The sequence below is a fragment of the Lipotes vexillifer genome, unplaced genomic scaffold, assembly GCF_000442215.2.
Source record: "Lipotes vexillifer unplaced genomic scaffold, Lipotes_vexillifer_v1.1 scaffold286, whole genome shotgun sequence".
Taxonomy (NCBI): domain Eukaryota; kingdom Metazoa; phylum Chordata; class Mammalia; order Artiodactyla; family Lipotidae; genus Lipotes; species Lipotes vexillifer.
In genome coordinates this window covers 657,202-679,459 of record NW_006783290.1, presented here as the reverse complement: position 1 = coordinate 679,459, position 22,258 = coordinate 657,202, and the positions used below count along the sequence as shown (strand labels likewise).

At 38.5% G+C, this 22,258-nt stretch overlaps 1 protein-coding gene across 4 annotated transcripts in view; it reads right to left on the bottom strand.

Moving 5' to 3' along the window:
- RPS6KA6 (ribosomal protein S6 kinase A6) overlaps positions 1-15,857 on the bottom strand; it is a 174,396-nt gene extending 158,539 nt beyond the window's left edge. The window contains exons 1-3 of one of the 4 annotated variants that reach the window (XM_007455924.1): positions 15,754-15,857; positions 14,663-14,782; positions 13,982-14,091 (exon numbers count right to left, since the gene is read on the bottom strand). In XM_007455924.1, the coding sequence (XP_007455986.1) occupies positions 13,982-14,062 (81 nt within the window). In that variant the 5' untranslated portion in view covers positions 14,063-14,091; positions 14,663-14,782; positions 15,754-15,857. Of the gene's footprint in view, positions 1-13,981; positions 14,092-14,662; positions 14,783-15,753 lie in introns of those variants that run through there. The other 3 variants (XM_007455925.1, XM_007455927.1, XM_007455926.1) reach the window with 3 other exon arrangements.
- Between the last annotated feature and the right edge of the window lie 6,401 nt (positions 15,858-22,258).

Here is a 22,258-nt window from a genome sequence, read left to right as displayed (position 1 = left end):
CATTTGCGGAGCACAGGCTCCGGACGCGCAGGCTCAGTGGCCATGGCTCACGGGCCCAGCCGCTCCGCGGCATGTGGGATCTTCCCGAAATGGGGCACGAACCCGCGTCTCCTGCATCGGCAGGCGGACTCTCAAGCACTGTGCCACCAGGGAAGCCCATGACTCTTTTTGAATTATGATTTTCTCAGGGTATAGGCCCAGTAGTGGGACTGCTGGGTCATACAGTAGTTTTATTTTTAGTATTTTAAGGAACCTCCATACTGTTTTCCATAGTGGCTGTATCAATTTACATTCCCACAAACAGTTTAAGAGGGTTACCTTTTCTCCACACCCTCTCCAGCATTTACTGTTTGTAGATTTTGATGATGGCCATTCTGACCAGTGTGAGGTGATACCTCACGGTAGTTTTGATTTTCATTTCTCTAATCATTAGTGATGTTCAGCATCTTTTCATATGTTTGTTGGCCATCTATATGTCGTCTTTGGAGAAATGTCTATTTGGGTCTTCTACCATTTTTTGATTGAGTTGTTTGTTTTTTTGTTATTGAGCTGCATGAGCTGCTTGTATATTTTGGAGATTCAAAGCAATCCCTATCAAATTACCAATGGTATTTTTCACAGAACTAGAAAAAAAATTTACCATTTGTATGGAAACACAAAAGACCCCGAAGAGCCAAAGCAATCTTGAGAAAGAAAAATGGAGCTGGAGGAATCAGGCTCCCTGACTTCAGACTATACTACAAACCTACAGTAATCAAGACAGCATGGTACCAGCACAAAAACAGAAATATAGATCAATGGAACAGGATAGAAAGGACAGAGATAAATCCACACACCTATGGTCCCCTTATCTATGACAAAGGAGGCAAAAATATATTGGGTTGGCCAAAAAGTTACTTCAGTTTTAAAGTAAAAATAAAAGACACATTTTTCATTTTCACCAAGAACTTTATTGGACAACATATTCATCATTTTCTTCCACTACCTTCTTCCATTTTTCAGGCAATTTCATAATTCCATCTTCCCAAAACCTTTTATCTTTTTGAGCAAATAACTCTTCCAGATGCCTTTTACAGTCTTCCAGGGAATTGAAATTTTTTCCATTAAGAGGATTTTGTAAAGACTGAAATAAATGGAAATCTGAAGGTGCAATATCTGATGAATATGACAGATGAATCAGAACTTCCCAGCCAGGCTGTAACAGATTTTCCCTGGTCATCAAAGAAACATGCAGTCTTGCATTATTCTGATGGAAGATTATGCATTTTCTGTTGACTAATTCTGGACGCTTTTTGTCGGGTGCTGCTTTCAGTTGGTCTACTTGGGAGCAGCATTTGTTGGAATTAATGATTTGGTTTTCTGGAAGGAGCTCATATCAGAAGACTCCCTTCCAATCCCAACATATACACAACATCACCTTCTTTTGATGAAGACTGGCCTTTAGTGTGGTTGGTGGTGGTGCATTTCACTTGCCCCACAATCTCTTCCATTCCACATTATTGTACAGTATCCACTTTTCATGGCCCATCACAATTTGTTTTAAAGACAGAACATTCTTGTTACATTTCAGTAGGGAATCACATGCAGAAATACGGTCAAGAAGGTTTTTTTTGCTTAACATACGTGGAACCCAAACATTAAAGTGATTCACATAACCAAGCTGGTGCGAATGATTTTCATCACTTGATTTGGATATTTTGAGTATGTCGCATATATCCCGTGTGGCATAACATTGATTGTTCTCAATTAATGTCTCGATTTGATCGCTATCAACTTCAACTGATCTACCAGACTGTGGAGCATCGTCCAGCAAGAAATCTCCAGCACAAAACTTCACAAACCAGTTTCAACATGTTTGATCAATCACAGCACAAATCTGTTTTTGCATTTCAGTTGCGCTTTTACCTTTCTTGAAATAATAAAGCATAATACACCGAAAATGTTGCTTTTTTCCTTTCATCTGCAATATTAAAATGGTTACACAAAAATTCACCAATTTTGATAAGTTTTTTTTAAATGCACGCTATGACAGCTGTCACAATGCAATCTAACAAAACTGTTTTGAATGAAGTTAATGACAACTAAGCACTACTAGAGCCATCTTACAGAAAAAAACTGAACGAAACTTTTGGCCAACCCAATACAATGGAGAAAAGACAGCCTATTCATTACGTGGTGCTGAGAAAACTGGACAGCTAAATGTAGAAGAATGAAATTGGCACACTCCCTAACACCATACACAAAAATAAACTCAAAACGTTCCTATTCCATTTTTTAAATTGTTTTGGGTTTGTTATTGTAGGTCTTTTCCTTCTCTTGTGTTTCTTTCCTAGAGAAGTTCCTTTAGCATTTGTTGTAAAGCTGATTTGGTGGTGCTGAACTCTCTCAACTTTTGCTTTTCTGTAAAGATTTTCATTTCTCCATCAAATCTGAATGAGATCCTTGCTGTGTAGAGTAATCCTGGTTGTAGGTTTTTCTCTTTCATCATGTTAAATATGTCCTGCCAGTCCCTTCTGGCTTGCAGAGTTTCTGCTGAAAGATCATCTGTTAACCTTATGGGATTCCCTTGTGTGTTATTTGTTGTTTTTCCCTTGCTGCTTTTAATATGCTTTCTTTGTATTTAATTTTTGACAGTTTGATTAATATGTGTCTTGGCATGTTTCTCCTTGGATTTATACTGTTCTCTGTGCTTCCTGGACTTGATTAACTATTTCGTTTCCCATATTAGGGAAGTTTTCAACTATAATCTCTTCAAATATTTTCTCATTCCCTTTCTTTTTCTCTTCATCTTCTGGAACCCCTATAATTCGAATGTTGGTACATTTAATGTTGTGCCAGAGGTCTCTGAGACTGTCCTCAGTTCTTTTCATTCTTTTTTCTTTCTTCTTCTCTGCAGTAGTTATTTCCACTATTTTATTTTCCAGGTCACTTATCCATTCTTCTTCCTCAGTAATTCTGCTAATGATCCCTTCTAGAGTATTTTTAACTTCATTTATTGCATTGTTCACCATTGCTTGTTTCCTCTTTAGTTCTTCTAGGTCCTTGTTAAATGTTTCTTGAATTTTGTCTATTCTATTTCCAAGATTTTGGACCATTTTTACTATCATTATTCTGAATTATTTTTCAGGTAAACTGCCTATTTCCTCTTCATTTGTTAGGTCTGGTGGGTTTTTACTTTGCTCCTTCATCTGCTCTGTGTTTCTCTGTTTTCTCATTTTGCTTATCTTACTGTGTTTGGGGTCTCCTATTTGAAGGCTGCAGGTTCGTAGTTCCCATTGTTTTTGGTGTCTTTCCCCAGTGGTTGAGGTTGGTTCAGTGGGTTGTGTAGGCTTCCTGGTGGAGGGGACTAGTGCCTGTGTTCTGGTGGATGAGGCTGGATCTTGTCTTTCTGGTGGGCAGGTCCACGTCTGCTGGTGTGTTTTGGGGTATCTGTGGCCTTATTATGATTTTAGGTAGCCTCTCTGCTAATGGGTGTGGTTGTGTTCCTGTCTTGCTAGTTGTTTGGCACAGGGTGTCCAGCACTGTAGCTTTCTGGTCAGTGAGTGAAGCTGGATGCTGGTGTTGATATGGAGATATCTGGGAGATTTTCGCCATTTGATATTACATGGAGCTGGGAGGTCTCTTGTGGACCAGTGTCCTGAAGTTGGCTCTCCCACCTCAGAGGCACAGCACTGACTCCTGCCTGGAGCACCAAGAGCCTTTCATCCACATGGCTCAGAATAAAAGGGAGAAAAAGTAGAAAGAAAGAAATAGGATAAAATAAAATTAAAGAAAATAAAGTTATTGAAATAAAAAATAAAAAAAAAAAAAATTTTTTAAGAAAAAAAAAAAAAAAAAAACAATCGGACAGACAGAACCCTAGGACAAATGATGAAAGCAAAGCTATACAGACAAAATCTCAAACAGAAGCATACACATACACACTCACAGAAAGAGGAAAAGGGGAAAAATAATAAATTTTGCTCTCAAAGTCCACCTCCTCAATTTGGGATGTTTCATTGTCTATTGAGGTATTCCACAGATGCAGGCTACATCATGTTGATTGTGGAGATTTAATCTGCTGCTCCTGAGGTTGCTGGGAGATATTTCCCATTTTCTTCTTTGTTCGCTCAGCTCCCGGGGCTCAGCTTTGGATTTGGCCCTGCCTCTGCGTGTAGGTCACCGGAGGGCGTCTGTTCTTTGCTCAAATAGGACAGGGTTAAAGGAGCAGCTGATTCAGGGGCTCTGGCTCACTCAGGCCAGGGGGAGGGAGGGGCACATTATTCAAAAAGGGTCATGTACCAAAATGTGTATTGCAGCTCTATTTACAATAGCCAGGAGATGGAAGCAACCTAAGTGTCCATCACTGTATGAATGGATAAATAAGATGTGGCACATATATACAATGGAATATTCCTCAGCCATAAAAAGAAACGAAATTGAGTTATTTGTAGTGAGGTGGATGGACCTAGAGTTTGTCATACAGAGTGAAGTCAGAAAGTGAAAGACAAATACCATATGCTAACACATATATATGGAATCTAAGAGGAAAAAAAATGTCATGAAGAACCTAGGGGTAAGATGGGAATAAAGACACAGACTTACTAGAGAATGGACTTGAGGATAAGGGGAGGGCGAAGGGTAAGATGTGACAAAGTGAGCGAGTGGCATGGACGTATATACACTACCAAATGTAAAATAGATAGCTAGTGGGAAGCAGCCACATAGCACAGGGAGATCAGCTCCGTGCTTTGTGACCATCTAGAGGGGTGGGATAGGGAGGGTAGGAGGGAGGGTGATGCTAGAGGGAAGAGATATGGGAACATATGTATATGTATAACTGATTCACTTTGTTATAAAGCAGAAACTAACACACCGTTGTAAAGCAGTTATACTCCAATAAATATGTCAAAAAAAACCCTATAGATAACATCATAAAAAAAATAAAATAAAATAAAGTCAAAATGGATTAAAGACCTAAATGTAAGGCCAGACACTGTAGAACTCTTAGAGGAAAATATAGGCACAACACTCTTTGACATAAATTGCAGCAAGATCTTTTTTGACCCTCCTCCTAGAGTAATGAAAATTAAAATGAAAATAAACACATGGGACCTATTAAATTTAAAAGTTTTTGCACAGCAAAGGAAACCATAAATAAGACAAAAAGACAACCCTAAAGATGGGAGAAAATATTTGCAAACAAAGCAACTGACAAAGGATTAATCTCCAAAATACCTGTGCTTTTGAATATTAATTCACCTTTATCAAGACTCAATGTCACACCTTCCCTTTTTCCTTCCACCTTACCACACGCAGACCTCTATCCATAAACACTGTCTTACTTAGGTGTCTGCCCATTCCTCTATCACACTGTAAGTTCCCTGAGGAAAGGATCATGTCTTATGACTCTTTGTAACCCCAACATCTAGCATATTATCTATAATATAATTGATCCTGGAAAAATATTTGTGGAATGGAATGACTGAATTTGCAATCTGAAAGAATTAAATGTAAAAATAACTTCAGTAATAAGTAGCTGCTATAGGTTTTCCTTAGTTTTTATTAATTTTCTTACTTGAAACATTTAAAAGCAACTTTGAAACTTAATTTCATGAAGTATTTCCAGTAGTCATTTTGCTTATCATTTCTGACTGAATTTTAAATTCTAACAGCCAACAGAAATTGAACTTCTTCAAAATCACTTTAAAAACACATAGCTTTGGTCATTCGTAAGATATTTTTCAGAAAAAAGGATAAATTCTTGATAATTCATATATTGCATGGGAGTTATTTCAAAGGTTCATATTTTTTTTCAGTAAGGTTCATAACCCTAAATTTTGTCAGCAGATAAGTACAAACTTAACTTTGCAAACCACATTTTAAAGCTAGTTGCCTAAACTGGACCCCATAGGCTACTTTTTTTAAATATTTTTAAAGGATTGTTTAAAACATATTCAATAGAGATTATAAAAGGCAAACAAACTCTAAAATATTTATCTGACTCTTAACAGAAAAAGTTTACCACTCCTTGGTCTAAACTATATAATTTTTTAGTAATTAGAAGCATTTACTTTTAAAAATGCACAAAAGAGTACCAAATTGGCCTAGTAAAGAAATAACAAACTAAAATTATCTACTCTACGGGATTATAATTGCTGCAGTACACACAAATATTGCTTCATCCAGATTATATTCATAATTTCATACCACTCCACCTGTATTTTCAATTTACTTTTACTCCAATGTCCCTTGTAACCTGTAAATTAAAAAATAAAAATAAAAAACGGCCAGCAGAGTGGATTCTTATTTTCCATGCTTTTTGAAACCAATAACTTTATTGACAGAAACTTGTGATAATCACCTCCCTTAAGGCAGGAAGAAGAGTATGTTAGATTTTTAGAAGTTGTTAGCCCTAATAAGAGACTAATGAATATTTAGTTCACTTTTTGGAACTGGCATAATTCAGTCAAATCATTTTCAGTATTTCACTGTGCCATACTAAACGTTACAAGGATTTAAAACAAATAGAGTCAAGTACACTGCTTTTTAAAAACAAAGAATCTAAAAATGTAAAAACTGAAATAATGATGACATTTCTGTTTCTCTCAAATTAAAAAGAGACAATGACTCTAAAGTTACTAAATTTATTCAATTGGGATGAGTCTGCAAAATAATACCCTAATTCAGGATCACTCTGTATCTTCAGAGATGTTGTTATTTCTAGAAAAAGAGTCATGCCATGGCCCTCTTAATAATCTCTCTGCAACACAGAGCCCAAAAGTTTAAATAAAAGGGCCTAAGTCAGTCCTATGTTATCTAGCCAAGCCCATGTTTCCCAGCGACTGCTTACATGTATCTGTTAAAATTGGTCACATAAGCTATTATTTATCTTGCTACCCAGCTTCTGAATAATCTCATTATGAAAACAATGAGGATAAACCTAATTTCAAAATTTTACTACTACTACTACAATAGCCATTTATGTTCTCTGCCATATTTTAGCATACACCTCAGAAACTTGGAGGTGAAATATACAAAATCAAACACAACCATCACTAGCAACTTGAAGGGTAACTTGCTAACCCAGAAAACCAACATGTAGACTCTTCATTATTTCTATATCAATAACTAAGAGACCCAAATTCAAAGACAATTCATTAGGAAAATATATTTCCTTTCCCATGTAGCAAAAATGACTGTAGAAGAGCACTAAATAAAAGCAAAAGGGACACATGCCCCCAAATAATAATCTTCCTCAACTGCCATAATCCACTGCCAGGAGTGGAGGTACATAAAGCAAAAATAAGACAAATAGAATTGCCATACATACTGAGGCTCCACTCTTGATAGCTGATTTGAATAGGAGGAAATCTATTAATATTTTTTTAAAACTATCAATATTTTTAAAAAGCAAAGGAGATGGAAGGAGTTATCAGTGAACCTGTGAGTAATTTCACAGGAGTATGGAATTAAGACATTAATACCCCAGAAAAATTAAAATTTTAAAAAGCTTTCTGTCAGCCTAAATGTGTTGGTCTTTGTGACATAATATACTGTCCTTTCAGACATTTCCTTGTGACTATGAAGAATGGATGGATATACAGTTAATTGGTTTTCAGTTATCACAGTAGAAACCCGGAGCAATAACCAAATGAATCCTATCTAGTAACTAACACAATAACTTACACAGGTAGGCATTTAATGATTATTTGCTTAATTAATGCATGCAAAATAATATTTAGAACCAATTAAAACCAATCTAAGTATCATTATGCTTTTAAAAGGACTGGTAGTTGTGCAAATGATAGGTTACTATGAGTTGAGCTAAGCATATCAATATTATATATACATTAGAATGTATCTGTGGAACATTTTAAAACTTTGGTCCAGTGACAGTAAAGCAACTTCCCTGGTTACTGTTCAGGCAGGAATATGTTTACTCTGTGTGGTTGAAATCAGAGCTAATGACTTTAATGGTTCTAAATAGCTCCAAAATGTTCCCCATGCCAAGGCACTGGCCATCTGGCCAGTCTCATATGAACTACAACATATGCTTTGGAAATTTTACTTTCAAAGGATACACGTATTGTGTGTAGTACAGATGAATGCACATATATACATGACATGTGTACACACATAGCATTCTTTAGCAGTAATTCTTCTCACCGTAGTAACTTCTTAGAGATATGAGGTCCATGAAATTTCATTAAAATATAACCTTGGGGAATGTGAGATAAGTTTAAATTGTCCATTGAGTTATTTATCTGGCTAAAAGAAGTACTTTGTCTGGGACAACAAAATCTTAGAGTTAAGACAAGAGTTGAAAACAATAAATTTATTATTCTTGTCAAATATTATACATAAAGAACATTTTATTTAATTCTCAAAATAATCAGAGATAAACACATTAATTTCTATTTTATATATGAGGAAACTGAAGACCTTTACTCTGCTTCTGCACTTTTCTCAGAAATCAGTTGAGCCTATTTGTGTGTATCTATTTCTGGGTTCCCTATTCTGTTCCACTGATCTATGTGTCTATTCTTCCAATACCACACTGCCTTAATTACTTGTTACTGCATTACCATCCCATATAGAGTGATTTCTTGCACTTTAGTCTTCTTTCTCAAAATTGTTATAGATATTCTAGGTCCTGTACTTTTACATATGAAATTTAGAATAAACTTGTCTATGTCTACATAAAATCTTGTTGGATTTTATTGACCTTCATTTTGAGTAAAAATAGCTATTGAATCAGCAGCTCTGATTTACTGATCTGATATGGTTGTCAACAACTTGTCTGTATCTTCTCCTTATCTTCAATATCGTCCTTATAAGGGAGACAACAATGTATAGAGGAAAAAGCATGAATTTAAAACGATCTACGTTCAAATTCCAGCTGTGCCTTCCACTGATTTATATGTCTTTCTCATCTGTCAAAAAGATGAGATGTATCAAAAAGATACACCTTTTCTCACCAAACTGTTTTGAAGAGTGAATAAAACTGAAAAGATAATACATGCTCAATAAATGTCATTTATTTCTCCCTTAAATTAAGAGATACATTTAAGATGGAATGGAGTCCAATGCCTTTTTGGGTAAAAAAATTGACATTGGGTGTTAAAATTAATATTTCCTCTTAAAGTCTGTCCCCAACCACTTTACAGGAGAGACAGACAGGTCCTATAGTAAGAATAATTACTCGTCGCCTTTGAAATTTTTGTTAGAGATGTGATAGGATATTTTATTCAAAACGGAGTCACTATCCCCTTACTTAGCTAGAAATAAGGTATGCAGATTATTTAGCTTCCAAATTGTAAGGCTAAACTGTATCAAAAATCAGCTGGCACACTATATTTTTTTTCTCTTATGGAAAAGCAAATTCCTCAAAACTACACAGCAAGAGCATACAAGACAGTTCAAATACTTCCTTTGCCCCAGTCATATCTTAGAACAACAACAGAATAAAACACACAGAAAATCATTACAATTCACAGACAATATATTTTAGAGCTAATTGCTAGCTTAGGAACTGATATGCTTTTTTCCTGTTGAATAACGAGAACTATATGACTATTTCTCTTTTTACTTTGGCCTAGAGCTATGGCTCTTTATCCTTGGCTGTACATCATAATCATCTTGGAAATGATGCCCAGGTACCCACCAGATAGTTAAATATAAATCTCTGTGTTAGGCACTAGCATGGAAATTTTTTTTTTAATTCCCAGGTATATCTGATCTATAGTCAGAACTGAGTACTACCAGCCCAAGGAAATCCGAGGCCAAATTTGCAATTCAACTATATTTTAAATGTGTAGCAAACCTCTAGAACCTGCTTACCTGTGTTCTAGTTCGCCCTCCAACTCCATCCTCCATCCTTTCCATATACCTTCTACTTTATGTTTTCCTGTATCCTGAATATCAAAATGATTTTTATTGGATTTTATTTCCTATAAACCATCTCAAATACTTGGTGAAATGAACCAAGGAATAAGCAAAACACTCTCCCTCTCAATCTCTCTCTCTCTCTCTCTCTCTCTCTCTCACACACACACACACACACACACACACACACACACACAGCAGGACCTACTTCAAATGTACAGATACAAGTTAAAATCCAGCAGCAAAATCAGTTACATAGACTGCCTCCAGGGCAATTCAGAAAACATCTCTATTATCTACAAAAGCTAGTTTAAGCTTAGCTCTAAATCTCTCTCCCATTCAACTCCCTTCCCACCTAAAAAACAAACAAAAGAAAACAATATAGACAAAGAAAAAAAAAACTACTATCATCAAGAACAGTAAATAATCTTTAGAAATATCATAAATGTGTAAATATTATACAGCAAATTCTGACAAAGTACTAAAATGTAAGACCTCAAGATTCGAAGTACTTACCAGATCCTGAGAACTGCTGCTAAAGATAATGACAGCATCCACCAAGAGAGAAATAACAAGAAGGGAAATAATCTTATATTTCCCTCTCAAAATTATACATGAGAGAGACTGAGAGGGGTGGTACTGAAACAACAATATGGCCTGAGAAAGCAACGGCACCAAGTCAGGCCTTATTTCGGAATGGTGAGGTAATGATTACCTCTCGATGAAATAATCAAGGTAGGGAAATATAGAGGCCCTGCCCTGAAGGAACTGACCTGAATATTTCCAGACCAGGCTGGTTCAAAGGAAGATAGTCTTGGAGAAACTGGGAAGGCACCAGTGGTGGTGAGGGGTCAGGGCCCTGTTGGCCACTCCCCACTTTCTAGTCCAAATAAACCTGGTGAAAGTATATAAGAAATACAGATGTCCCTGTTCTCTTTTCCACATTCTAGAAAGAAGCACCAGTCACTATTTTCAGCACAGCCCTCTGCACTGGGGGCTGCTATTTAAAATGAATATTGATAAAGCAAAAATTACAGGCCCGAGCACCATTTTAAAAGCACTGAAAAACTTTTTAGCTAGTAGTAAGTGCATTCACCATTAGTAGTAAATATTTTAAGCATGCCAAGCATAACCAGAAATCTTTAGAGTGGCTTGCTCTTGTTCAAGACACTATGGTGTGTGGGGGGGTCATTTTAGCTTTCTATCTCCCTATGCTGCAAATATCTATTTATATTAGTCCAGTGGCTAGCATAGACCCTTTTATTGGCAGACAAGCATTAAATATCTGTTATATTGAATTAAGTCCTATCACAACGCTCCTAATTTCTCTTACTCCCCAACATCTAATCAGTTGCCAAACTATTTTAAGTCTGCAAAGTATCTCCCATCAGTCTTCACCTTTTACCCCTTCTGTCCTAGTTTAAAAATCTCATTACTACTTCCACTGATTAATATTCCCTACCCTCAGTCTCTCCCCAACTCCAATCTATCCTATACACTGCCATCCGTTATCGCCAGCACAGATCTGGTCATGTCATTCATGAACTCAAAAATCTTCAGTAGCTCCCATATACAGAACAACACTGAAAACCCTTAAACTAGCTTTAAAAGCCCCATACAATCTGGACCTTGCCTACCTTTAGATGAATACCTCATCTCACACTATATCCCCATTCTCACATCACAGACTTATATCCTAGCAATATCAGATTCCTCCTTCCTCTAAGAACACCTCCATGCCTTTGTTTATATTGTCCCCATCCACCAGAAATATGTTCCTTTAATCTGTCTGTGAAAATATAATCCACTCTCCAATGCCCTGCTCGAATTCCACCTCTTTCACAAGGCCTCACTAGATCATCCCTAAACCACCACCACAAACACCCCATTGTTGATGGTCTTGTGATCTGTATAATAGCAGTTTCTGTATATGTCTATCTAGCCCACGTGAATGTAAACCCATGGGGCTGGGCTGGGATTCAGGATGGTATATCTTTAGACACTTCACATTACAATGCTATGTACTGCACTGTCTTGTACCCAATAAACACTTCATGAATTGAACCAATTCCTACTATGACAAAAGTTTAGAATAGGAAAAAATAAATGTCAGTGAAACACCTCCCTGGCCAGTTATAACAAATTAAATTATTTGTCTCTCTTTATCCCCCAAAGTAGTCCTAAATATGACTTCATATTTCATCCTTAATCATCCTGTGATTACAAATGTGATCACCATACTTAAATGAAGTAATCAGATCTACGAAGGAGGTCTTAAGGAAAACTGCTCGTAAAAGGGAAAGCTGGAGCTATGACCATGGCTATCTAAATCCCAAGGTTTTAATATAGTTGACAATAATTCAGAGTTTAGGGGCAGAGCAAGGCGCATGATGATGACTGTGGGGAAAGAGAAGGAACTGGAGGCCTACTATGTGCAAAGCACCTTGCCAAGTGAATTAAACACAGTACAGTATTCAGTTTTTACATAACAACTCTTGAAGATGGTTCTTCTCCCATTTACAGATGAAGAAATTGAGGCTCAGAGAGGTTAGGTAACTTACATTGGGCCACACAGCTAGTATACATTGGAGGTGAGATTGGAACCCAGATTAAACTGGCCTCCAAAGCCCATATTCTTTCCCCTATTACTACAGGGTCTTATGAAGTTAATTAAAACTAGCAGTTTTTCCCAATCTGACATATATTTGCCTTCCTAGTTAAATTTTTAGAGTCTGTGGCTTTAGCTCCAAACTGTTTTTAGCAGTGAACTGTATTACTTTCAAAGCTAACTTCCTTAAACAAAAGCAGTATTGCTAAAGAAATAAGTACCGATTAAAATTTAATATAATATGATGATATGATATAATATACAATTTGAAAACTCTATAGTAAACTCCATCAGGAACCAAGCACTCCCTCACCAAAACACAAAATGCACAAACCATGTACATGGCACTACCCCATGAAAAGTTCACTTTACTAAAACAGGCTATTCTTAATGACCCTTGTCCAGGAATGGCCAATACCTATCACACCTCCTAATTCTTGCTTGAAATCTCTGAAACATTTTCCCACAGGACAATTTTACAAACAGTGATTAGGCTCTTCATCATTATACCTCTTCCCTGATCCTGACAGAATCCAGGCAACAGGTAAAATATGGCTGCCTGAGGGTTGATAGCCTTTGAAGTCCCTATTCCCAGTAGACCTAATTGAGACAGTCCCTGTAAGAGTTCTCACAACCAAAGCTTCTGGCTTATCCTATTTCCCCTCTCCCAAGAACCCTCTTCTCAGGAGTCAATAGAGTCCATATTTCCATTTTTCAGGCCCATTCTCCACCTCTCACTGGAGCCAACCTAATTCTTGTTTGAAACCTCTGACACATTTTCCCATAGGACAATTTTACAAACAATGATTAGACTCTTCATCACTATACCTCACTATTGTGCACTGGTCTAAAAATGTAACTATCCTTAATAATTTTTTCCTGTGAAAAAATATGTTGAGTCTAAACAACCAACTCTCACACTTCTGAATGATAATTCAAAGGTTAACAGTTGCGCATGAAACAAGACAGGTAAAAGATGTTGAAAAACACTCCACAATATTTAATAGTGTATATAATCTTTAATTTTACCAAGATTTACACACACAGAAATAGACATTAAAGTTTCCTTTGACATTAAAGTTAACAGATTCTTACTTACATTTTCTTTAAGGACTCCAACACATTTTCAAAAAATATATTCTACAATGAAAGCACCCTTAGTCCTAAAAACTATCACGATTGAGGGCTGCAAAGCTCATGCTCAAGGTTAACATTTCTAAAGCCAACATCAACAAACATGTAATTAAAATAAATATAAATTCTGGGAAGTAAAATTGTTTCCTTCTTATCAAAAGAATACCATTATAAACAAACATCAATAACAACAACAACAACAACAACAACAACAAAACCCTCTTCTAAGTACTAAGGAGGTCTAAGCAGATTCAGATGTAGCATTTAGTTTTCACCAAGAATATTTTTAATTAAGTCACTTGCAGGGTTAAATCTAACCAATCATAACTGTTTTAGACAAAGAAGGCAGAAATACTATCTTTACCACATTACCTTCACCTTTCGTTTTACTTCATAGGGATTAACAATTTCCACTCCAGTATTTTTCCAAATTGCTGAGGTAGAGAGACCCATTGTTAAATCTCTATAATACCTAAAACATACTGCAAACAATAAAAAAAACCATATGCAGTAATTACAATTTAAAACATTTCTACATTCAAAGTTAACAAAAATAATGAGTAGGCATGCGAAAGCCCCCCCCGCCCCCGCCAATCCCAAACTTATATCCAAGCATTTAACTGTTTTTATAAACCAGATGCCTGGAACTACAAGTCAATAGATTACATACATAAATAAAACAAAATTCCTCTCCCCTTGAATAGTCTTCTAGAAAATTCTTGCAACTATGAAACATTCCAAGAAGAAATAAACCCCACTTCATTTATCCTGTTCTTAAGAGATGTAGAATATTAAAATGTACTTAGGAATTCCTTATTGTACTAGTAAAATATTTCCTATAAGTAGAGAGGGCTCAACTTTAGACTCCTTCCATATTTCCACTACATTTCTTGTTAAATGTTATTCTGGCATGTAACTTTAACCCCAGTTCAGTTGGAAATTTGAAAAGAAAAAAGAACAAGTTAGACAGCAGTCCAACGTGTATTTTTAAGGATGAAGCAAGTACTTCAAGACAAATTTGCACCTAGAGATGTGGAGGCTTGCGAGTCCTACCTCAAAATAACCTACTGTGAATCAATTTGGCATTCAGTATTTTTAGGTCTGTGATTGTGATGGTATCTACTGTACTACTAGGCTGTCAATGATTAGGTTATCAGAAAAAGATCTGACTTTCTATCCACAAAGTCTCATTTTTGTGTTTAAATGTCTCTTGCTTTAATAACAAGATCAACAAACAACAAAGCAGCAATAATAAAAACAAAGTACCTGTGCACATCTAAGTTCTCACTGTACAGCTGACCAAAGCCCAACCAGAACAGTTTCAAAGTAAGAAGAGCGGGAAGAGAGGCGAACCAAAATACTTCAGTTGAACCTCGCTGTCTTACCAAAGATTGGTCTCCTAAGGGCTGGGGTTTACTTTGCGTGTTCTTTTACTGACCAACGGGGCGGGGACAACAGTTGGGCAAGGGAGAAGGGGCGGGAGGAAGAAGGCAGTAGAATTCAGGGGACCGCAAAGGAGGCTGCAGAACATCACCTGAATGTAAATAAAGAAACCTCGCCTCCAGTTAATCTCCACTTAGGTTCTTACAAAGAACCACAATAAGCCACAAAGAAATGAGAAAAGTAAGGAGCACTCATCCCTATGTGCATATCTCCCCAGAGTTTGTCACTTTGCTGTGTTTCTGTTGCGCTGGATTGCTAAAGCACCCGGGGTTCAATAGAGAGCTGCAGTCAGCAGCTGTCCCCCAAAATGTTCCCAACTAGCAAACTTGGCGCAGCGTAGAAAGAGGGACACACGGGGCCAGGTGCGGAACCTGGCTTATCCCCCAGTTCCACTTCAGGTCGCAAAGTGAAGAAACTTAGTCACAACTCTGGCGTGGCCCGCGAGGCAGTCACTCCGCCCGAGGCCGAGCCCGGGCCCGGGCTGCACTCACTCCCAACTCGAGAGCCCGCCGCCCAGTCCCCGCCAGCTCCCAGGCGAAAGCTCGGTTTGGGCAGAGCGTGTTCCGCCGCCCCGCAGCCTCAAGGAGGCTGGCCTGGGCACTTCGCTTCCCAGCCCCACGCCCCTTCTCTCTCGAGCCCCCGGCAACGGTCCTGAGAGAAGGAGGGTGGCAGCTCCAGCCCCTCTTGGCCACCGCACTAACCTCGCAGCTGCTTGCGCTGCCGCCGAACAGCTCCATTTCTCGGTCCCAGAGCTCGTCTTGAGGAGCGAACGGTAGCATCGCCCCTTCAGGAGCACTCGAACAGGAGCTGCCAACCGCCCGCGCGGCCGCGCATCCCGTCTTTGGAGCTTGCCTGCTACTGCCGCCGCCGCTGCCGCCGCCGGGATCCCCAGCCTTGCCTTCTGCGACAGCTGCCCTCGCCGTGGGGTCCCTCAGAGACTCGGAGCGAGGGGTCGCCGCCGCCGCAGGCTTCTGCTCCCCATAGAGAAGACAACTCTGTGCTGCCTCTCCAAGAGCTGCCGCTTGGCTCGTGCTCACCACTGCCGCCGCTGCAGCCGCCGCGACAGTCGCTCAGCGGTGACTCCCCCCCTGGCCACCCCGCTTCCTCGGGTCCCCTCCCAGCTCCCAGTTCTGTCAATATGGCGGCAGCGGCGGCTTTACCTGTGCGGCGCCTGGAACCCCCCACCGCGGCGGCACAGCAGCGTCACCTGAACGTCAATGGAGATTCCCCAACCTGGGGTGAAGGGGGGTGGGAAAGAGGGGCGGGGGTGGGTGTGGGAGACCGCGTGGTGGGGGGTGGGAAAGGGGGGGGGCGGGCTGGGGGGGGGGGGCGGGGGAGGAGGAGATTCCACTTGTGTGAAAAATACAGATGAGCTAAATGAACAGAGACAGGCAGCAGTTTAGGGGTTGGCAGGATCTGGGGGGGGTGGGAAAGGGGGGGGGCGTGCTGGGCGGGGGAGGCGGGAGAGGAGTAGTAAAATCCTCTGCTAGCTCCTTGGTAAACCTGCCCTCTCCACGGAGCATGCGCGGCGCTGTTCACACATGCTCAGCAGACCCTCTCAAGTCTACCGAGCAGTCTTGCCGGCGGGAGGATTCCCAAAAAGGTTGGGGGAACCGGGGACCCTCCTGAGCGTTGGAGGGGTCAGTGTCAGGGGAGGACTCCAGGAATATCTGCTTGCCGGGCTCGCAAAAGCAGGCGCCGTATACACCGAACCACGCCCGTTTTGGTACTTAGTGACAAATACTAGGGCGGGGGTTTCAGTCCATTTTACATTATCCTCCTAGAAGCTGGTGTCAGGAATAAAATCCTTTTAAAATAAATCAATACACCTGCGCTCCCTAACGCCCGCCCCCCGCTGCTTGTTCCGCTCACGGTGTTGGTGTTTACGGTGGTTGTCTTCACATTATTGATGACACACAATGTTTCCAGTATTCACATACACCACCACTTATTGGACTCTACTTGTGGCAGTAAAGGCAAAATGTATGAAGCTAACCTCACCTCCACCCCGCTCTGAATATATTGGACCTATAGTGACAGAAATTATCATTTTTCTCTCTTCTCCAAATCAAACATTTACTGCTTTTCTACTCTAAGCCACACGCTGTACTAGGCACTAGCGATTTAACTGAGATAAAGTACAGCCTCATACATGGGAGATGATCAAGATCCTGCTCATGGAAATACTTCAGAACTTAAAGTTAAAAAGTTATTCCATATTTGACACTTCAAATAACTTAAAAAAGCAACTGTAACAGCGACTAAGCCAGCTCAGTACCTTGGAGAGGTTTCTAATGGTAGACATAAAGCACCCCCTCCCACCTACTACACCTAGGGCTGTGGTGCTGTGCTCGCGGAAAACGTTGAACTGTGCCCTCTATTTATTTCACCATCTAGTGTGCAGCGTTAGCAAAGTAAAGCGGACCACAGAGATTGTCACTGAATCGCAAACAAAGATCACTAGTAGGTCACTCCCACCTACTCTGCTTAAAATCCCAGGGAGAAAGTGAGCTTTATGAATATGATTCTGTGAAAATGAAAGTTTTGAAAGTAGTGGGGGCATGGGGCTATAAACAGTGAAAATATGTGAGTGTGTGCGCACACGCACACATAAACTCCCCTTTGGCTGAACTGACAACGGTCTTAGGCCAACGCTTCTGAGATTTGGATATCATCTTTTCTTGCCTACTCAAAGGCTTTGTTCTGCAATCCCCCGCCCGCCCCTTTCACAACATCTATTTTCCTCCCTCTACTGGACATTCCCAACAACAAAAAACTTGCTGTTACTGACTTCAACTTGCTGGACCACTCATTAGCATTTGATGCAGTTCATGACTCTTTAAACATTTTCTTCACTTGGCCCCCAGAACAAAACATTGTTCATTTTCCTCCTCCATCATTGGCCTTTTCTTCTTAGTGTCCTTTGCCAGATCATCCTTCATCTTCCTAATCTCTAAAAGTTGGAACTTCAGGGCTTAGTCCTTGACCACTACCTTCCCAACATTCTAGGCATTTCCATATCCCATCCTGTTCCATGGCTTTAAATCCCATCTGTATGCTGAGGACTCTCAAATTTTACCTCCAACCATAAACTCTTTCTTGAAATCAAGACTTGTACATGCAACTGCCTATTCTGTTTGGATACCTGGTAGGGATCTCAAACAACCCATTCAAACTGAATTCTTGATTCGACCCTAACCAACCTGCTCCTCACCTAGTCTTCTTCAGAATAATTAATGACCTCCACCATCCACTAGTTTTTTGCTCAAATGTCACCTCAGAGTCTTTCTATGACCATCCATTCTAAAACACCATCCCATAACTATCTAACCTCACCCTGATTTTTCTTCATAACACCAATCAACATGTGGTATATTATTTATTTATGTATTTATTCCCTCCAGCACCTAGAATAATAATTGGAACATAATGAGGCTTATTAAATATTTTCTGAATGCATGAATTTGTCCTTTGCTCTTGTTTTATGCATTTGATAAATACACATCAACTATATTAAGAAGCTTCCTCACTATGAATGTATTACTCTGCTTCTATATACAATTTAACCTTAATATATGTTCATTCATTCAACGTTACCCTTAGCATATAAACATACATATGTCTCTCTTATTAAAAAATTAATTAAAACCCCTTCCTCAACTCAGTGATTTTAATAGACTCCCATTTTTCAAATCCTTCCATCAGTTAACAAGTCTTTTTTCTTCTATCTCAAATATTTTTTCAATGTCTGCTCTATCCCACTGCCATTGACTCAGTCCACCTTGTAAAATATTTACTTGAACCAATGATAACAATGATTTCTCTTAACTGATCTCTCTGACTCTAAATTTATACTGTCTCCCCAATCCATCCTCCTCACTTGGCAGCCCATTGATCAAAATTCTCCAATGTTTCTTCTATCATCTCCAGTAAAATATCCAAACTCCTTAGCTCTAAATGCAAATGTTTAAATGTTTTCCCCATCTGGCCTCTGACTATCTTCCTAGCTTCATCTACCAGTTCATATTCCAGTCAAATTTATGCATATGTTATTGTCTCCTCCCTGTCTTAGTAGTCCTAGACAACTTTCTCTTAATAGCAGTCAACATTAACTACTACTTACTGAGAGCTGGCTATGCTCCAGGCATATGCTCTTCATGAATTCATTTAGCCCTCATAACAACTTGTGAAAATTTATATTATCTATATTTTACAGATAAGGAACCTGAGCCTAAGGTTCAGTGATTTCCCCAAGACATCACAAATATTAAATGAAAAATCTAGAATTAAAACCAGGTCTACCTGGTGTCAAACCTTCTACCCCGCTCTGGTGCTCTGTGAAACCTCTCTGAGCTTCACTTCCCCTCTTCATTCCATCCTTCCACTAATCCCAGGGATAAATTAGTCACCCATTCCTCTGTACTTCCATAATATCTTTTCCATATACTAATTTCAGCACTTCTTTATCTTTCTTTACCAGAGAACTTTGAGCTGTTTTATGTTACTGTATTAACCTATTGAGCTCTGCATTCATAGCATATGGCTGGTGCTCAATAAATATGTTGGATGGACAAACAACACGTCTCTACTTTAGCCAGACACTGTATTAAAGTTGTGATCTGATGTAAAAATGTATGACAGTACTTAACTCTGCAAAATTTAAAGCCTATTTTTTCTGTGTTGACTCCCTGTATAAAAGATGTATTATCTGATTTTAAGTTATTAGTAACCAGGGGCTATTAGATTTAATTTCTACTAGCCGAGAAGACCCTTGAATTGTTGGTGAAAAATATGATGACTTTACTTAAGCACAAAGGCATGTACTAAGGAAGACTGGAACTTCTAAATCTTCTACAAAGTACATGAAGAGTGGAAATTCTAAATCTTCTACAAAGTATACACAGCAGAATTTGTTGCTTTCCCTTCAGTCTTCAGGACATTTTTGCTTCAAAATTTCTATATGCCTATGTATCTCTGGATTTCCAATTATTGTAGCATAGCATTAAAAGTTTACAAAATATTTGGCAATATTTTGGTGGTTCTGTAACTGTGATGTACTATAACTAGTTTCTAAATAATATATTGTTCAAAATAACTATACTCCAATATAAAATACATTTAAAAATTAAGAAAATAATGCTCAGTTACAAAAACTAAAAAAAAAAAAAAAAAAGAAAAGATGGACTCTACCATCATTAGAGCATGTTTTCTGAGCATTTCCAGGACTACGGAAAGGGTACACAAACCTCCACACTGACTTCTTTGCCCTGTGACAAATGGCACACACTGGATGATCAGGGTAAGGTGTGAAAGTGGGTGGTCATGCAATTTAGCTGAAAAAAGTTAACTGACCCATATGGAGATAAAACACAACCTATCTTGGCTCCACTAAGGGGGTGTGAAATGTGAACCAAGGACCATTGATCAGAAGATCACATAACACCCACAGATCCTACATTGTGGTTCTGATTCCAAAACTGTGACATATACAAAGTAATGCATATTTAGGGTATAATTATAGAAAGAGCCACACAATCCCTCAGTAATCTCTGCCTAGTTAAAAAAAAAAAAAAAAAAAAAAAAAGATAAGATGGACTCTACCATCATTAGAGCATGTTTTCTGAGCATTTCCAGGACTACGGAAAGGGTACACAAACCTCCACACTGACTTCTTTGCCCTGTGACAAATGGCACACACTGGATGATCAGGGTAAGGTGTGAAAGTGGGTGGTCATGCAATTTAGCTGAAAAAAGTTAACTGACCCATATGGAGATAAAACACAACCTATCTTGGCTCCACTAAGGGGGTGTGAAATGTGAACCAAGGACCATTGATCAGAAGATCACATAACACCCACAGATCCTACATTGTGGTTCTGATTCCAAAACTGTGACATATACAAAGTAATGCATATTTAGGGTATAATTATAGAAAGAGCCACACAATCCCTCAGTAATCTCTGCCTAGTTCCCCGAAGTTTATAATCCAAATAGCTGGAAAGTGATGAGCCAACACAGAGCATAAAAGCACTATTAGAAAGATATTCAAATATTTTATCTTGGAGATACTCTGATTGAAAAATATAAAAAATGGGATCTATGTACAGAAACAGGAAACGTTTGTTTTAGCAAATAGTTATGTTTAAATCATTCCTTAGGATTGTCAGAAAACTTTTGTTCTCTAAAAATGCTAAGTAACTTCGGTCCCTCTACAAATCAACTTCAAAAGGGGGAGCAAGTCACACATACTTGTGAAATATGTTTCATTATTGCATTTTTGTTGAGATGAATGAGATTAAACAGTAAATAGATGATAGATATGACCATAGTTTAGTAGTTATTCCTCTTTGGACAGTAAAGTTTATAGTACACAGAGAGTAAAATCACTTAATAATACTAGAGAGGGGGAAGAGTATTAACCATTGTTTGTAGTCTAACTCCTAAGATTTTTATGAAAGATACTTATATTTTACCACTTAGCTAGAACTCCAACTCATTTCATTTTAACAATGGCACAGGTTACAAAGGAGTTCTTCTGTATTATATACAAGTAAAATATAAAAAGTAAAATTTTATATTTTTTAATTTCTAACTATCTTTAAATCCAGCCAACATATTTGGTTATAATGACATTTTCTGTAAAAACAAACAAACAAACAAAACAAAAAAAATAGCTGATCTTAATAGTGGGTTTCCCAAAATGTTAGAATGATGGATCTAGCAAACAGGAAACGAATTCCGAGGATGACATACATAAATGTAATAACCAGCCATAGTTGACAAAACAGATACATTTTTATAAGCCCAAGCAATAGCACCAGATATGAAGGTAATCTGGCTGCCCACATCCTTCACAGCATTATTAAACAAGGTAGAGCCAATTAATTTGACAGGTTGTATAATGTCTCTTTCCTAGCTCACAATTTTTCAGTTGGGTACCTTGCAAATCTTAGAACTTTTTTGAGGAGTGTTCTTTCTGAGATAAAAGTGGACCATTCTTTGTTTAAGGATATGAGAGTAACCATGTTACCCTGCTAAGACTTGAAACATAACTCATAAATCTGTAAGGCAGTAAAAAATGTAAATTTGTGCATCCACCAATTTACCTAGTGTCAGACTGTCTTTTGCATATAATTTTCAAGACTCTTGTCACCTACAATAAAACATGTGATTAGAGTTCCCATGGCTGAGGTAATGATAAAAGAT